Source organism: Elaeis guineensis, chromosome 1 (genome assembly GCF_000442705.2).
Source record: "Elaeis guineensis isolate ETL-2024a chromosome 1, EG11, whole genome shotgun sequence".
NCBI lineage: Eukaryota > Viridiplantae > Streptophyta > Magnoliopsida > Arecales > Arecaceae > Elaeis > Elaeis guineensis.
The window spans coordinates 147,444,028-147,462,319 of NC_025993.2; the positions used below are offsets into that span (position 1 = coordinate 147,444,028).

The 18,292-nt window shown below is 39.1% G+C and overlaps 1 protein-coding gene across 2 annotated transcripts; it reads left to right on the forward strand.

Annotated features, from left to right (window-relative positions):
• Nucleotides 1-572: 572 nt before the first annotated feature.
• Nucleotides 573-11,558, forward strand: LOC140851551 (probable lipoxygenase 8, chloroplastic). 2 transcript variants are annotated; one of them, XM_073243263.1, is made up of 9 exons: nucleotides 574-967; nucleotides 2,850-3,118; nucleotides 6,861-7,101; nucleotides 7,468-7,788; nucleotides 7,873-7,958; nucleotides 8,634-8,744; nucleotides 9,185-9,486; nucleotides 10,260-10,526; nucleotides 10,642-11,558. In XM_073243263.1, exons 1-9 carry the CDS (start codon nucleotides 622-624, stop codon nucleotides 11,399-11,401), a joined length of 2,703 nt encoding a protein of 900 aa, XP_073099364.1. In that variant the 5' UTR covers nucleotides 574-621; the 3' UTR covers nucleotides 11,402-11,558. The 2 variants fall into 2 exon arrangements, with proteins under 2 accessions (XP_073099369.1, XP_073099364.1); XM_073243268.1 differs by lacking the exon at nucleotides 2,850-3,118 and having other exon boundaries at nucleotides 573-967; nucleotides 6,874-7,101.
• The last annotated feature ends 6,734 nt before the right edge of the window (nucleotides 11,559-18,292 follow it).

Sequence of the window (18,292 nt, forward strand, 5' to 3'; positions counted from 1 at the left end):
GTGAGAGGGGAGAAGAATAAAAAATAGAGCGAGATAGGGATACAGAGAAGCGGAGGGATCGTAAAGGAACAAACAAGAAAAAAAAACCACAATCAACCATGGTCTGATGGGTTACAAAGATAAGAAATATGGAGTCTCAAATAAACGAAACAGATCATCAACTGCAAAGTTTTTCCTGCAGCTTGGGAACCTATAACGTACATGAGAGCAACATTAATTCAGAGGTAGACGTCTAGAACAAGTGCCGATTCAGACATCTTAAACACGATAGAAGTCGATCACACCGTCATGTAAATTGTTGTATGAACTTCCCTCTCTAGTGGAAAATTATGTTGCACTTTAGGTAGGTTGGTTTACCCTACGATCATGCGGTCTTAGGTTCCATCAAAATAGATCATGTTGCATATGGAAGGTAAGAGAACCCTCAACCCAAACCAATATGTCGACAATAAGAACCAGTGGTGAAGGGTCCCTTGTGCTCACGATGGTGACTACACTGAACACTTCTTGCTTTTAGACTGCTACAAAGGTGTAACCATCTGCATCTCTTTATAAGTAGCAATCCTGATCCGTAAACCCCATCATTAGAACCCTGGCCACCCATATCATCTCAAAGAAGAGATGTTGAAGCCTCATGTCCTCACACCAAACAGTGCTCCCTTCCTCTTCTTCTCCCATGGTTCCCTTCTTTCCAGCCACCGCTCCTCGTCGCTCCGGCTTCGGCCAACGGCGGTCCAGCTACAAAAGATAGGGAAGCGTGGCTGCATTCGTTGTGCTTCAGGGGAAGTTCAATCTTCTTCAGTAGATAGTGGTGCAGCCATCAGTACTCTCAAAGCGGTTGCCACCGTTAAAATGACGGTCGGAGGTTTACTGAGTAACCTCGGTCTCTCGCGTGCACTCGATGTCACTGCTGATCTCCTCGGTAAAAGCCTCCTCCTTGAGCTCGTGAGTGCCGAGGTCGATCCAAGTAAGCGATCAGTTAAGCTCATGTTAGTAGAGGCTAGAGAAATCCTTGGTTCGTTTTGTTTCTCCATGCATATTATTAAGGTTTCATGTTTCATGCATCGCCACTGAGACTTGCCTATAAAAAGAGATGGAGCAATAACGTTTCCAGACTACTCGGTTCTTTGTTATATTGATTTTTTTCTTTATTATTTTTTGGTGAGTTTGGGACATGGAGCTAAGATTTGATTCAAACTTTGGGATTTTTCACTCTACCTTTGCCGTCGATGCGGATAGATGGAGTCTAGTGTTGTCTTCAAGTCTCACGAATGTAAGTTGAGACAAGTCTAAGTTAATTTAATCAATTATGAAGATTTTTACGAGTAATTCAGGTATGCAACTAAGCCACAAGTTCACATATTGAATGGCTCTCGCGCAAGAACATGCCAAGAAAGTTAAGTGGGGGCTCATTTAACTGAATGTCAAACATGTTTTGTGATAAATATATTTAGGGTATGGCACCAATTAGTTGGTCGACCTAATGTATGATGTCTCATTATATCCTTTGCTCTGCTCTACCCTTGGGAAACTTAGCTTCGGTTTTTCTTTTCATAAGGTAGAGATGTCGCATTAATTTAGTACGAATACATCCAATAAAATTAAAAAATAAAATATCATAAAAAATAACTATAAGTATCGGTACTGAATCGGTCCACAAAATTATACCATATTAATACTCCGCAATATAGGAAGCTATTCAATCCCTGTTATCCTTCGGATAGACATGTCTAGCACAAATAAGACACTCCCTCATCAATTTCCAAATCTCTTGCAAATAAAGGTGCACAACGCCACTTTAAATGTCTTTGAATCCATTCAATCATGATAGATGAGTGGCCCTCAATCAATGCTCAGAGTCGACCTAGCTTCAGCTTCTAATTTGATTGTCAATCTAGCAAATGCCCTAAATTAACTTTTTTTTTTTTCCTTTTCTTTATTTTGGATGGTGGTTAAATAGTTTTTTAATCTCTATTAATTTACAAAACAAGGCATTGTTATTTATAAACATGGTAAGACTGATCATTGAACGACTGGTTCAAACCAAAAGCCCAACCTTAAAATTTCATTTTTATATTCTTATTACTATGTTAGGTATTCTGTGTCTGTCATTGAACCTGCAAAAGAATCTCCTGTGTCCAAATTCACAACTGACTTCTATGCAGATAAATGGAGAACTTTGTGCCGCGCGCTTTACCATTCAGACGCAGGACTTTAGAGCGCATGGATATCCTATCAAAATCCTACCAAAATATCTCACCTCGTGGACCACCAAGTCTTGCATCCCTTTCCTTTGGTAGCTTCACCAACCATACTCGGGGTTTATCTCAAGCCCATCCGAATGGAAGTAATTCTAGACGGGATTAAGGATAATATTGTAGCATTTACTACTTGCGATGTTTATTACCAAAAAAAAAAAAAAAAAATAAAAATAGCGATACAAATGTGACATTATTGAAAAGGGACAATTTATTGGACATCCAATGATGGGACCATTTGTAGGACCCGGGCTCAAGTGGTTCATATATGCTCGACAAGAGCTGATAGTGGTCATACGCGCGTGTCGCTGTCGGACTGGCTAATGTCTTGAATGGTAGATATCTTGAATAGGGGAGATGCATCAGATCACTAGGGCAACTTGCAAATTCTCATGCCACGGATTCTAATTAGCATGACCTTGTGAAGGAGAAATTAGGTGGATGCAAAGGGATAATAAAGAATTATTGAGACAAATGAAAAGAGATCGATAGCTGGAGTAGATTTTATTGGTCGTGGATTTGGTTATGATGCTATGGTACTAACTGATGATGATATTGACTGATGCATGTATATTAATTTTTGTATGCAAGAAACGGGACTAGAAAAGGAAACTATTCAAGCCTACGCTCACAAGGGCAGCCAAGATACAGATGATATCAACTATGAGTGTGACTTTACGATACCCAAGGGTTTTGGTGAAATTGGAGCGGTTTTGGTGACAAATGAGCACCATCAGGAGATGTTTCTCAAGGACGTCACACTCAACTCTGACGATTCCACCACCCTTACAATTAGTTGCAACTCGTGGGTGCATGCCAAGTCTGACAATCTAGAGAAGAGAATCTTCTTCACCAACAAGGCAAGTCTTTGCATTACCCTCCGACCAATAATTTTCTATGCAATTATTCTAGACTTAATGTGAAGACCAATTACATTATAGCTAGCAATCTAAAATTCTAAGTCTTTGCAGTCTAACTTTTTTATATACGCATGCATTTGTGACCTTTTCGTCTTTCTTTTGGATTCAAGATACTTAGCTTACCATCTCCATCAGTATGATTTGATCGCTATAATTTAAAAGTCCAAACATCAATCGTTCGGCCCAGTTGCAACCTCATCATAGGACAAAAGTCCATCTCATTTGAGCTTGCAAAATTAAAGGCTTTTCAGCAACATTAATTATGCTGATCTTTAATTCTTGCTTTCACCTCATGTATGGTATGTGGAGGATTAATGATCACAAAAGACTTTGGCACGTGCAAGACTATCAATATACTGGTTGATGGGAAGTAGAGGGGGGAAGAGGTAGTTCCTGAGAAATGGAGAGGGGGCTCTTATTTGATTAGAATTTTAAAAGGAAAGAAAGTAAAAAAAAGCTCTTCCCATGGAAAGTTATTTCTTATATTTCATAAAAAGTAAAAATTCATAGGAGATGTGGATTTTGGCACTTCCAATAGGATAGAAAGTGGTGGTACTAATTTTGCTCAAAATATTCTTTTAATATCCATGGCTAAAATTTTACAAAATATCATTGGATGGTTAAGATAAAATATTGAATAATGATATTATATTATATTATATTTTATTATCCTAATATTTATATGAATATAATATTAATATTATATTATTTATTAAATTTTAATATTATTTTTATATTTATGTAAATATAATATTTTTATTAATATTAATATAATATTTATATTAATATTATATTTATATTTATTTAGTATATTTATTATATTAAAATATTAATATATGTTAGTATTATATTAATATAATAAATTATAATAGTCTAATGTTATATTATAATATATTAATATTATATTTATATTAATATAAATATAATATTAATATTTATATAAAATTTAGGAGCAAAAAGATATGGTCTTATATCTACTAAGAATATAATAGGTATTTTACACAGTTTTTTCGAAAAAATAGGTGCTCAACCAAATATAAGCTAGCTATTCTGTAATAAGTCACTTTCTCATAGTCAACCAAACATGACAAAATTTTATTCTCAGAAATAACTTCCTAGAAAGTAAATTTCTAGGAAGTTACTTTCTAAAAATAAAGGTTCTTCCCATGAACCAAACGAGTCCTCTGTGATTAGGTTGGGTTTTAGTGCAACGTCCCTCTCCAAGGCACCAAGTTTCCAGTAGGAGCATGGACATATAGCGCATGGATGATCCTGTGTGGTTGTATTCTGAAATTAAGCTTTGATTGCAATGGATAACGTACAAGCATTTTAGAACCTCATATATAGAATCCCCTTCCCTTTTTGGGAAAATTATTGCCTATACACCGACAAGGCTGCAGCTGTACGTGCAGTCAATCATGATTGTTGATTGTTATAATAATATATCATGATTGATTGCATGTATGACAACATGGTGCATGCCATATAGGCAAAGATGCCCTCTTTTTATGGCATACCTTTAATAAATACTATTGCAAATGTTTTACATTGGACTAAAACTACTTTAAAATTAAAACCTCTTTATTTATGGTGTGTTCTCTCAATTTATGTAATAAAAAATTAATTTTTATTTTCAAAAGCATGCATACTTTAACATAATGGTGGTTATAACATTATAATAGCTAATTTCAGAAGGAGTTTGACCTATTATAGATATGAATAAAGTTTTTTAAACTACACTCGTTATTTGACCATTATTTTATTATGTCAACCATTTTATCATAAAAGTTAATATTTTAAATTCAAATTTTCTTACTAGTTAAAAAGAATTTTTATTTGCTTTATATTTTTTTCATTTATATGTCAACAAGGATTTGGATGAATAATTATAATTTTCATTATTATTTTTTAAAAATCATTATTAATTATTATTTCCTATTATAATTACATGTAACAGCCAACTATCAGACTATTACAACTACTACTATTTTAAATCCAAAAATTCTTATCCTACATAATTTTGATTTTGTAGGAAAGAACTGTGTAATGAATTTAATAGAAATTTATTATTTTTTTGATGGAAAATAGGAATTTATTATTATGGATATATTGTAGGTAGAGATGATTTAATTGAATGCTTTTTGTTTCTCTAGCAATCTTTATTATCTATATATGAATATATAGTTGGGGATGATAGTAACTGTACACCCATATGTAAAATACTATTTTTTTTCCAAAACAATGATTTTCATTTCAAAAGGCAAAGCACATGTATAAAAAAAAATTAATAAGAAATATCTAATTGAGTTTAAACTTAAAAATAATTATCCACTTAAGTTTCAAGTAAAAGATCCTATCAATTTGAAATATAACTTAAAAGTAACTACCTAAATATGATGAAATGATCCAATTATCTTTGCAATTATAAAGTAACATCATACTATTATAAAGTAATACTATACTATTATAAAATAATACTGTACTATAATGAAAGCAACACTATACTATTATAAAGTAATACTACACTATTATAAAGTGATACTATACTATTATAAAGTAACACTATATTGTTATAAAGTAATACTATGATAGAAGAATACTACACTATGATAATATAATACTACCTTATTGTAAAAAAATACTATATTAATATAATATAATAAAATAATAATATATTATTATAAAAAAATACTATACTAATATAATGTAATACTATCTTATTGTTAAGAAATACTACACTATGATAATGTAATACTGCAGTATTTTAAAAGATATAAGAATAATTTCAGCTAAAATGGATGTTACTTTTAACTTATATTTGGAATGGATAGGTATTTTTACATAAAACTCATTTGGAAAGCTGCTTTTAAGTTGAAAGTAGAGCTAGAAATTTATTTTTAGTTTTCTATATACAAAATGACTTCAATATAGATTACAATAATCAATATTGATAATAGGATTTTCCTAAAGTAAAATAACTTTTCTTATTATTCTATAGATAACATGATTTTGCTTTGAAAGTTTTTATAACTCATCATCTTTACAATTCTTAAGATTTGATCATGCTGACTTTTCTTCTTCATTTTTTTCTCGTTCATCTTCCTCTTGTTTTCATCTGCTAATCTTGCTAGGCTCCTCATGGTAGATGTAGGACCAAATCTCTTCTATAGAATTTTGATATTCAAATTTGAATTAAAATTTATGTTCCCTAGAATGTATCATAAATAAATTGGGTGTCTTGGTGAATCATCAAGGTTAACGGACACCCTCTAAAACATCCCGAACTTCCTAGACTCACTCAACAATGACAAAAAAAACAAAAGAAAAGAAAAGAAAAACCTCTCTTTGCGCCCATTTTGGACATTCTTGGCAAATGTAGCTGTTCTCTTGCTCATAATTTCATTGAGATATTTGTTATCTTTTAAAATAAATGTTATGAATATTACATTATGTTTAGAACTAAAATGAAACAAAACTCTCCTAACATATAACATTACCAATCCACACCTAAATAACTTCATTATATCATTGTCAGTCCTAACGAATGACTTTAAAGAATGCCAATGACTTCGACCCTTGTACATTTACGAGTAATTAGCACATTCTACTTGGAAGTTTCCTTTTTCATATTGCAACCAAATGTTGTCACGATCTCTCAAACATACCCATGTATTTCTACTAGTCTTACTTGCCAGCCCAAACTCCAAGCGGCCTTCGTAGGTTGAGAAGTAAAGAACTTGAAAACAAGCGAGGGGATGGCCGTGGAGAACGCAAGGATTTCGAAAGGATTTATGACTATGATGTGTACAACGATCTAGGTGATCCTGATGATGACGACGACAAAGCTAGACCAGTCCTTGGTGGTAGCAAGAAACATCCCTATCCAAGGCGTTGCCGGACCGGCCGCCCCAGAACAAAGAAAGGTAAAATATATGCATGCTTATAGTTTTCTGCCTGTAATTTGATGCAGCTTTGAGAGAGTTTGGGATTCTTTTGGCAGCAAATTGTGTGCGTCTCACATGAAAACAACCTAAGATATTGGAACAGTAAACAGCTCAAAGTTTTCAGGCTGTTTGGACGTTGGCGTATTAACTGGCTTTATGTGATGCATGAGTTTTGTTTGTACGTAGCACCTTGTTACAACCAATTCCAATTTGTAGTTACTACGAAGTGAGATGGTATTAAACTTGGACTCATAAGCTTGTTGCTAATGGATAATGGCATATGTGCGTAGATAAATATTATCATCCCATTCAACTTATGTGAACAAATCTGTAACTTGTGAACAGACCCTCTATCAGAAACGAGGAGCAGCTCCATATACGTACCGAGGGATGAGACCTTCTCCGAAGTGAAATCTGTACAGTTCTCGGCAAAGACGTTGCGATCTGTGTTGCATGCAGTTGTTCCCTCCATCCAAACTGCACTCATCGACTATAATCTCGGCTTTCCTTACTTCACTGCCATTGATAAGTTATATGATGAAGGCTTCACCTTACCAAAGCAAGAAGGGGTTGGCTTCCTCCGAAGCATGATCCCTCGGTTGGTGAAGGTCATTACCGATGGCACCGATGAGGTCCTGAAATTTGAGACACCAGCCCTCATTGAAAGTAACTTCTCTCTCCTTCTGGCTTTTGATCTTATAACACCCTTTTTGTCCCCATGGCTAAGTTCATCTGTTTTACAAACTGTAGGGGACAAGTTCTCATGGCTCAGAGATGAAGAGTTCTCTCGGCAAACATTGGCGGGTATCAACCCATATGCCATTCAGCTGGTCACGGTAAGGCTACCTTCGAGCATTATAGTTCCGACATCTTTTTACATTTGCATTTTATAATATCTGATGATCTATTAGTTAATACTTTACACAGTGTGGGAAAGAAGAATATGTGGAAAAGAAAAATACTGTGAAAATCTTTCTTCATGTACTTTTATAATGAAAAAAAAAAATAAAATACAAGAGATTACAACTACTAGGATGATATAAAGATTAAAAAAATATCAAAGCTGCAAATGGATCTCTAGGATAATCAATCCTAAATTTATACCATTTAAAATTCAAAATTTCTCAAATTATAGATCCTTGATATTGGGCTTGATATAGGACTAAGATGGCGATACTTCAAACACATAGTATCATCTGAACAAATCAAAAAGTATTAAATTTATTACATAATTATTCAATTATTTATAATTATTAAATTATTTACCTTTCTAAAGATTAAACTCTCTTTTCATATAAAAATCTTGGTTCACTATTGATCATTTAAAATTTAGGTTTTTTCTTTTACTATAAATTTACTGAATGTCTTTCATAGAACTTAATTATTTGTCTTCTAGAATATTTAAAATTATGATTAGCAATCAATACCCAATCAAACTCAATCATCCTTCAATGATCAGATATCGACTCATAAGTAACCTAGCCTACATTGTTTTTTCTAATGTCGTGCAGGAGTTTCCATTAAAAAGCAAACTTGATCCACAAGTCTACGGCCCTCCTGAGTCTGCTATCACAGTAGAGATGATCGAAGAAGAAATAGGAGGCTTGGTGACAGTGGAAGAGGTAATACTTGCGTTCTAATTTTTCTATTAGATATTAAACTTGTACTGTTGCAAGAATACGATGGGAACCAACTATACACATTGGGCTGGCCCATGGGCCACAATTTACATCAATCAGGATGAATCTGTTGAAAATTTGGAAAAGGTCCCCCGCATCATGTTTTTGCTCGAATTAGACTCCCAACAATGAATTGATAGAATCCAGCTCGAGTAAGAAATGTCAAAACCAAGCAAAGAATGGCACATTTTGGACCTCTCTAGACCACCATGTTTAATCCCTCATGACCAACGTCTTTTGCTGTGATCTTTCTTTTTTTAAGAATTAAAGGAAGAAAGGGAAAATGTTTTTTAAAAATCCTCTAAAAGACACAAGATGTCCATATGAATTGTGTATATGCATTAGAAGCTCATAGCAATTTCTTCTTGTGTTAATTCCTGGAGGCACTCAAGCAAAAGAGGTTGTTCATGCTAGACTACAACGACCTTTTCCTTCCATTTGTGCACAAAGTTCGAGAGATAGAAGGCACCACCTTGTATGGATCGCGTACCATCTTCTTCCTTACAAACAGGGGCACTCTGAGACCGCTTGCCATCGAACTCACCCGGCCAGCCTCCCCGACCAAGCCCAAGTGGAAGCAAGTCTTCGCGCCTTGTTGGGATGCCACGGGGGCTTGGCTCTGGAAACTCGCCAAAGCTCAAGTTGGTGCTCATGATTCCGGCTACCATGAGCTCATCACCCACTGGTACGTGCTTATTCTAAGGTTTTAAATTAAACGTAACATATTTTAATCATCCAAGCCAAATAGTTTACAGGGAGATCTGCCATTCAAGTTCGAATCTGGGACCAACATTCGAGAATGCACCATCCAGGATTTGAACTTGGAATCTCTTGTTGATAAAGCAGAGGGTTGACCATGGGGATAAGCTCTAATTCAAATCAAATTCATTTTTTTGTACTTGTGGAGGGTAAAAGCTCTGATAAGATATTGCCTTCACATAAAAAAGTAGCAAGACCATCCCAAATTCAAATTAGGCCCAGGATCATTAGCCTTAGCTAGTCCAATCTAATCACACCCTTGACCTAAGCCACCTAAACTCACAGTCCAAATAATGACACTTGTGACATTATAACAATATATTTTTTTACAAAATTTCAAGTACCCAAAGCATCATCGTCATATCATTAATTTGCTCTACGTTTCCTGTTCTGCTGAGAGCATTGTTCTGCCGTTTTATCATATGCTAGGATGTTTGTCCGTCTAATTTGTTGGGCCTTGGCCTGCTTACCTAGCCTTTTCTCTCAGTTTCGGCTATCTCAATGGAATGTTGGTTCGTATTTTAAAACTTACCCTCGCTTATCTAATTAAAATGCTTTCAGTTTAAATTTAGTTATCAGTGGATCCTCAAAAAAGATATATGTGTATATATACATATATTTAAGAATGAGAAAAATATATATGTCTTGGGGTTAACATAAAACTTCATTTTGTAAATCAATAGTGATACATCATTGCAGGCTAAGAACCCATTGTTGCGTTGAGCCATACATCATTGCAGCAAATCGGCAACTCAGTGCGATGCATCCGATTTACCGGCTATTGCACCCACATTTCCGCTACACCATGGAGATCAACTCGCTTGCTCGGCAATACCTTATAAGCGCAGCTGGGATCATAGAGTCATCCTTCTCCCCACGCAAATACTCCATGGAGATCAGCTCCGTTTTCTATGACCAGTTCTGGCGCTTCGACATGGAGGCCTTGCCAGCCGACTTGATTCGGAGGTACTACTCTTCTATTATATATTAGATTAGAAGGCCTCTATCTAACCCACGAACAAAGACCTATATCCAAATTAAATTTGAAACTCTATCACAGTTTTATTCTTTTTAATGTCAGGGGAATGGCGGTCGAAGATCCTACAGCTGAGCACGGGCTCAGGCTAACCATCGAGGACTATCCGTTTGCAAACGATGGCCTTCTGATCTGGTCTGCCATCAAGCAATGGGTACAGGACTACGTCTCCCATCACTACCGGGACTCGAGCCATGTGTTGGAAGACTACGAGCTCCAAGAGTTTTGGAACGACGTCAGGACCAAAGGCCACGGAGACAAGAAAGACGAGCCATGGTGGCCAAAAATGGACAGCCCGGAGAACCTAATCCACATCCTGACCACCATGATGTGGGTGGCCTCGGCACACCACGCTGCCGTCAACTTCGGCCAGTTTCACTACGGTGGCTACTTCCCCAACCGGCCAAGCATTGCGCGTACCGAGATGCCGGTGGAGGACCTGCAAAGAGAGGAATTTATCAAATTTTTGGAGAAGCCGGAGGATGCACTTTTACGGTGCTTTCCCTCACAGATTCAAGCAACCGTGGTGATGGCAGTGCTGGACGTGTTATCGAGCCATTCGCCGGACGAGGAGTACCTCGGCGGGGAGCCAGAGTTGCCTTGGGTGCATGATCCGATAATCAAAGCAGCATTTGAGAGGTTCAATGGAAGGTTGAAGGAGATTGAAGGAATTATTGATGGTAGGAATAGAGATCCGAAGCTTAAGAATAGGTTTGGGGCCGGAATACTTTCTTATGAATCCATGAAGCCTTTCTCTAAGCCCGGGGTCACAGGAATGGGAATCCCGAACAGCATTTCCATCTGAAATTAGTTAATTGGTATTACTTCACCTATCTTTGGACTTCAGAGAAGATCTTGTAGAATACAATGGTGGGACTTATATTTGACGACGTTACATCTCCTAGAGTCTAATACGCGGACGGCGTTGCAATTTTCAAATCAATTTGATGTTTTATTTTTCATGGGCTGTCTGTAACAGCGGTGGGCCTAGCTAATTTGATGTTTGCATTGGATGCAATCTCCTACCGTTTCATTTCTATCTTCTTTCTTATTTTTTCTTATTTTTTTTCTTTTATGTTTTTTATATTATTTCATTCACCTATTCAATGTACGTGTGGCTAATGACTATTTTAAATCTCATTGAAATATACCATGTTTGATAACCTAGAAACCTAACTCTCAACCTTTCTTTGCAAACTTGTTCTTGGAATGGAGATGTAAATGTTTCTCGAAAGCAGCCCAACCCATTATCTAATGTTATTTGCTGCAATGAATTTGGTACTTTTGAGGGAGAGGAATGCAAGAATTTTCCTCGACAAACCTCAATTGCATCATCCACATTGAAAGCTCTTGTTCTTTTTGCTAACCGATCCATCTTAAGTGATTAGAAGTTTCTTCCTGCATGTTAGGATTTGACGTCTCGAAATTCGATCTATATTGAGCCCACAGCGAGGTTCGCGACGAAAAACGAAGTCCAATGAGATCAAGATTACCTAAAACAAAGCTCGAATGGAGAAGATACGTATTTTTGAAGTCAGCACGAAATCCGAGATGGTGGAAGACCGTCGTCTGCCAGCGGTGGGCCGATGGAGCGGCGGCGGCCCAGCCGCAGGCGGCGGGACGCAGCCCAGCACGCGGCAGCACGTGGGTTGGGCACGCGCAGGGCGCAGCCCAGTGGGTGGGCCTTGCCCAGGCGCAGGCACGCGAGGCGCGTGGGCCAGCCTAGGCCCCGGCGGGCGCGGCCTAGACCCAGCGAGCCGCTGGGAGCCCGATTCCACGGTCTACCATGGATCGGGTGGTCCACGGTCAGGTGCGTGGACCGCGTGGGCATTTTTCACGCATTTTGCATGGTCTACGGTACTATTCTGTGGGCCGATCGTGATCGGATGGCCCAGGGAGCTTTCGATCTTCATCCAACCGCTTGGGGCTTGATCTGAGATTTTATGGCTTGGTTATGAGTCCTAATACGGATCTAATTAGGGGTTTAAGCCTTTAAAAGGCCATGAACAGTGAAAGATGTGTGTGTGGCTTAGTTTTTTTGTGGGAGAAGAGATCGTGGATGTGCACGGATTTCAAAGGAGATCGTACTTTTGAAGAAAGAGAGAGACGTGCGGTGCTGTGAGAGAAAGAGCTTCAGGGAGGCTTTTGGACAGCAGACAGCATTACTTCAGGAGTTTAGGAGGGTCTTCTTAGAGAGGGCTTTTGTGAGGAAAAACTTTATGTGAGAGAGAAATTGGGTGTTCGAGGGTTGAGGATGAGATCTCCTTTTGTAAAATTTTCTTTTCATAGTGAAGTTTGCATGCTCTATGAAAGCGAGCCTTTTTGTGGTTGATCCACGTATTTTGATTATTTTTTATTTTATTTCTTTTTTCTTTCTACTGCATCGTGCAGTACCGAAAAGATCTTGGGAGGTGGTGTCTTGGCTAGACATCCATCCAACAAGTGGTATCAGAATGAGGCGATACAAAGACACAGATTGCAGCGGTGGTGAGCAAGACTGAAGATGGAAAAGACAGGATTAATCAAGATGGACATCAATAAGTTTGATGGAAAGAACAATTTCTTCTTGTGGCAGGCAAGGGTAAAGGACGTGCTCATCCAATAAGGGTTGATCGATGCTCTCTTATGCGAGGAGAAGCCAACCACCATAGAGGTGCGAGATTGGAAATGGCTACAGATGTAGGCGGTGAGTACTATCTGCATGTACCTAGCGGATGAGATGGTGATCCATGTGCTGAGCGAGACTTCTCCGACGGTACTGTGGTCGAAGCTCGAGGAGTTGTATATGGTGAAGTCTCTCACCAACACTCTTTTTCTTTGGAGGTAGTTTTACCAGCTGCGGATGACTAAGGGACAAAGTGTGCAGGAACATCTAAGCCACTTCTAGAAGATCCTCACCGACCTCCTCAGCGTTAGTGAGAATGTTGAGGAGAAGATCAGGGCACTAGTTTTGCTAGCATCGCTTCCCCCTTCATATAAGTTCTTAGTGACTGCTCTTTTAGTAGGAAAGAGCACCATCAAGATGGACGAGATCACCATGATGATACTCCAGAATGAGGTTCTCAGGAGGGAGAACCCAGCTTCGAGCTCAGGTGGCGGTAGCTCAGCTTTAGTGATTTTTGGAGGAGCAAGAGGCGGTAGACGGAGCAATAGGAGATCGCGACGAGGGCAGTCCAAGTCCAAGAGGGATTTGAGCAAAACTAGATATTACCGGTGTGAGGAGTTGGGGCATCTAACTAGAGATTGCCCTCAACTCAAAAATCAGACGGTGGCTGTTGTAGCGACGGCCGGCAGCGATTCAGAGAGAGATGTCTTGGAGATATCTGATGAGGTATCTACTTCTTCCCAGCAATGGATATTAGATTCTGCATGCACCCATCATGTATATTGTAGAGAGGAGCAGTTTGACTCCTTGGAGAACAGTGAGGGTATTGTATATCTGCTGGATGGATCGAGCTGTACGATCAGAGGTATTAGGATGGTCAGCTGGAGGACACATGATGGTATAGTGAGGAGATTGGGAGAGGTCTGATATATACCTGATTTCAGGCAGAATCTTATCTCACTGAGCAGACTGGATTCGAAAGGCTATAGGACGGTAGCTGGTGGAGAAATCCTGAGGGTGCTACACGGTGATAGGATTGTGCTGGAAGGAAAGAAGGAGAGCAGAGGACATTATTACCTAGCAAGGAGCCTAGTGCGAGGTGAAGCTTCGGGAGCCAGGTGGAGCCTAGAGCGAGGTGGAGCTCCAGATGGAGGTTGATCGGGCATGAGATAAGAGACTCGGGAGGACGAGAGGTGATGTCACAAGGTGAGATTCCTATTACCGCAGGATGATGCCCCGAGTAGATCTCAGGTCAGGAGGAGCATAGCATACGCTGGAGATGGGATCGAGCAGCCTATCTCGACTCCCATATTTGCCCATCCATAATCAGCAAGCGATTGCCCTAGGGCATAGGGGCAAAGAGATCCAGAAGCTCTCGGAGTTAGGAGGAGGTCGAATATTGAGTCGAGGTGGAGATTGTTAGGATTTGACGTCTCGAGTTTTGATCCATATTAAGCCCACAGTGAGGTTTGCGATGAAAAATAAAATCAAACGAGATCAAGATCACCCCAAACGGAGCTCGGACGGAGAAGATACGTGCTTTTGAAGTCAGCACGAAATTCAAGATGGCGGAGGACCGTCGAAGGCCGGCGGCGCGGCCGCAGGCGGCGGGAAGCGGCTCAGCGTGCGGCAGTGCGCGGGCTAGGTGTGCGCAGGGCACGGCCCAGTGGGTGGGCCCGACCCAAGCGCAGGTGCACAGGCCGACCCATGCCCAGGCGGGCGCGGCCCAGGCCCAGCGCGTCATTGGGAGCTTGATTCCGCAGTCTACCGTGGACTGAATGGTCCATGGCCAAGTGCATGAACCTGTGGGCATTTTTCATGCATTTCGCACAGTCCATGGCACTATTCTATGGACCGATCATGATCGGATTGCCCAGAGAGCTTCCGATCTTGATCCAATAGCTTGGGGTTTGATCTGGGGTTTTATGGCTTGGCTTAGGAGTCATAATACGGATCTAATTAGGGGTTTAAGCCTTTAAAAGGCCATGAACAGTGAAAAAAGTGTGTGGCTTGGTTTTTTTCACAGGAGTAGAGTCCGTGGATGCGCACGGGTTTCAAAGGAGACCGTACCCTTGAAGAAAGAGAGAGATGTGCGGTGCTATGAGAGAAAGAGCTTCAGGGAGGCTTTTGGACAGCAGATAGCAGTCGCTTCAAGGGTTCAGGAGAGTCTTCTTAGAGAGAGAGCTTTTGTGAGGAGAAACTTTCTGTGAGAGAGAAATTGGATATACGAGGGTTGAGGGTGAGATCTCCTCTTGTAATTTTTTTTTTCATAATAAAGTTTGCATGCCCTATGGAAGCGAGCCCTTTTATGGCTGATCCACGTATTTTAATTATTTTTTATTTTATTTTTTCTTTCTTCCTGCTGCATCGCGCAGTACCGAAAAGATTTTGGAAGGTGGTGTCCTGACCAGACATCCACCCAACACTGTATTTGTGGACAAAGTACAAATATTCTTAACTCTGTTATCCAACGTGTTGTGGTATAGGAAAGATAACATCATTAGTCTCATATTGATTGTGAGTTAAAAATGACTCTGGCATATATGAGATGGAATTTTCTTTCCCTCACGAGGTGCTTTTTAAAGAGCATAACCATGAAGCTTCGTGTTATAGTGGCCAAAGATTGAAGCGGACAATACCTTCTTATATACGCAGGAGCAGAGACCGATTTGCGCTCGAGCCTCGAGTCTTTGACTACATCATTAGTCTCATACTGGTTGTGAGTCAAGAGAAACTAATTTATATGGGATGAAATCTTTTCTTTTTCATGAGATATTTTTTAAAAGATAAAATCATGAGCAAAGACCGGTCCGTCAGAGCAATTAGCCCTTAACCGCAGCACGATGTATGGACACTCACTTTTCTGGCAATGAAAACTCCAAGACTATAGATTTCTTGTGCGCCCACAGTCTGCTCTACAGTAATCTGCTGCTGCTTAGACAAGAATATATCATCCAATTTCAGAAGCTGATGCTGTCAACTGCTGCAACCCACACGAGGATGCTATTTGGTGCTTTTCATCTCAGGTTGTGTGTTCGCTGAAAACAAAAGAAGTCTCAACCACGGCAAATGGAAGACATATCCTTAGTCTGGCTACATTGATGCTGCTTCTATAATAAGGAATATCCTACTATGAATATTGGGTTACTGAAATCTATATGAAACTTGCTATTATTTTATATATGAGCCAAATTGCTATCATCCCCAATTATAGATTGACATGCGGATAGCAATGAATACCAAAGAGAGATCTGAAAAAGCAAACAGACCAATCATCTCTACTTACAATCCATTATAATTTTTCATATTAAAATTATGTTGATCGTTGTAATAGTTATAATAACTGGTTCTTTTCTAAGAAATCAAAATTGCACGGATGTGTAAAAGCTCTCTCTCTCTCTCTCTCTCTCTCTCTCTTTTTAACGTATATGGGAGGTATACCCACTCTAGTTTATTAGATGATTAAAGGGAGTTTACATGAGATTTACAAGAAGGTTTGGTTGTCCTGAGTCAAATGGGAGAAGTAAAATAAAAAAAACCTCCGGGTTTGGTTGCTTGAGTCAACTAGATTTGGTTGGCTCTTTTCTCTTTCTCCATTGTTACCCCAAGCTGTTGTATATTCTTCATCAATGAACTACTTGCTGTTTTATCTTGCACCGTGCTTCCTCTGGTGATATTCTCCCTGTTCAAGTTGTTGGGATTTCTATGTACAGAATGGTCCCATTTACCTCTGTGTTTTGTGCTGATTCCTTTCCGTTCGCCCAGGTGTGTATCTTATTGTTTTGTCCGTGCTGCCAATATGTTGCTGTCCTTCCTATCATGATAATTGTTAGCTGGAATTAATATAAGGGGGACAGGTGCACCGGAAGAAAAAAAAGGCTATCAGAGATCTCATCTACTCTTCAGCCTATGATATACTGCTGTCTCAGGAAACAAAAGTTGCATCAGTGTCCCAATCTTATCCGTGCTTCTTGGGAGGCTTCGAGTTGGATGAACGAGCACACCTGGACTTTGATGGTTCTTGTTGCAGCTTATTTCTGATTGACGCCGGAAGATAAAAAATGCAGCGCTGGAGCAACCTATAAAAAAATTTGGGCCGGAGGATCGTGCTCCGACGAAGACCCTTCGATGCTCACATTAGAATACATAAACAGAGAAGCAGAATTTTGAACTTTATAGGATCGATTATTTATCTGGATCCTCGAAATTTGGATATTTATAGGGAAGATGGCTATGTAACCATTTTTGAAAAACAGACTGGCCGAATCTGGTATGGTTATTTGGTTGCAAATTTTTGGATCAGATGGTTATATCGGCAAGATTCTTTGGATCAGACGATTGTACCTAGATAGAAATGACAGCCGTGGCCAGTTGGTGCCTGTCTTTTAATCCTGATCCTGTTCGATCTGTCTCCAAGAAAAGATCAGAGAGTGTAGTATACCGACTAGAAGTTGAGACTGATAATTTTCCGACCAAAACTCAGTTAGATGGGTTGATCCGAAAATCTAGCCAATCTGCAGTTATGCTGATCAGAGATTATTCCGATACGCAAGCCGAATAAGGATCGGATGCGACTGAAGATTGATCAGTTGATTCTCTAACCATGGGTCAGACCAAACCTTTTCCACCCAGATTTTGGATAAAAAACTATCCGACTAAAGGTCGGATCATAAACTGATTGACTTGGGGTTGGACAAGTCATAATCAATCATGTGACTATACTATTTAAGGTGTGCACTTTGACCAGCTCTTTTAAATTATAAGTCGGATAAGAACATGCTGACGAGGGATCGAAGAGAATAACTTCCGATCAAGGGTCGGGGCAGATATTTTCCGACCATAGATCGGAAAAACCATAACAATTAGGCTGCTTGAGAGATACTGATATGGATCCAATGGGTCATAATGGGCTTAAGTCTTCATACATTACTGACCCATTCCAGAACACTCCTAACAGATACCCCCTACTCTCTAGTCTGAGCTCTGATTGGGCTATGGAAGTATTTATTTTGGCATTCTGAATGGTCAGGGATATGAAGAGCACTTTTTAAACCAAATGTCTGCGTGTGATTTTTCAGATAAAAAAAATTA

Bases quoted from the DNA above. Each gene is read 5' to 3' on its own strand.
- LOC140851551 (XM_073243263.1), top strand. From the start codon at position 622: ATGTTGAAGCCTCATGTCCTCACACCAAACAGTGCTCCCTTCCTCTTC. The intron at 3,119-6,860 runs GCAAGTCTTTGC...TATTTCTACTAG, and splicing joins GAATCTTCTTCACCAACAAG to TCTTACTTGCCAGCCCAAAC. The intron at 7,959-8,633 runs GTAAGGCTACCT...AATGTCGTGCAG, and splicing joins ATGCCATTCAGCTGGTCACG to GAGTTTCCATTAAAAAGCAA.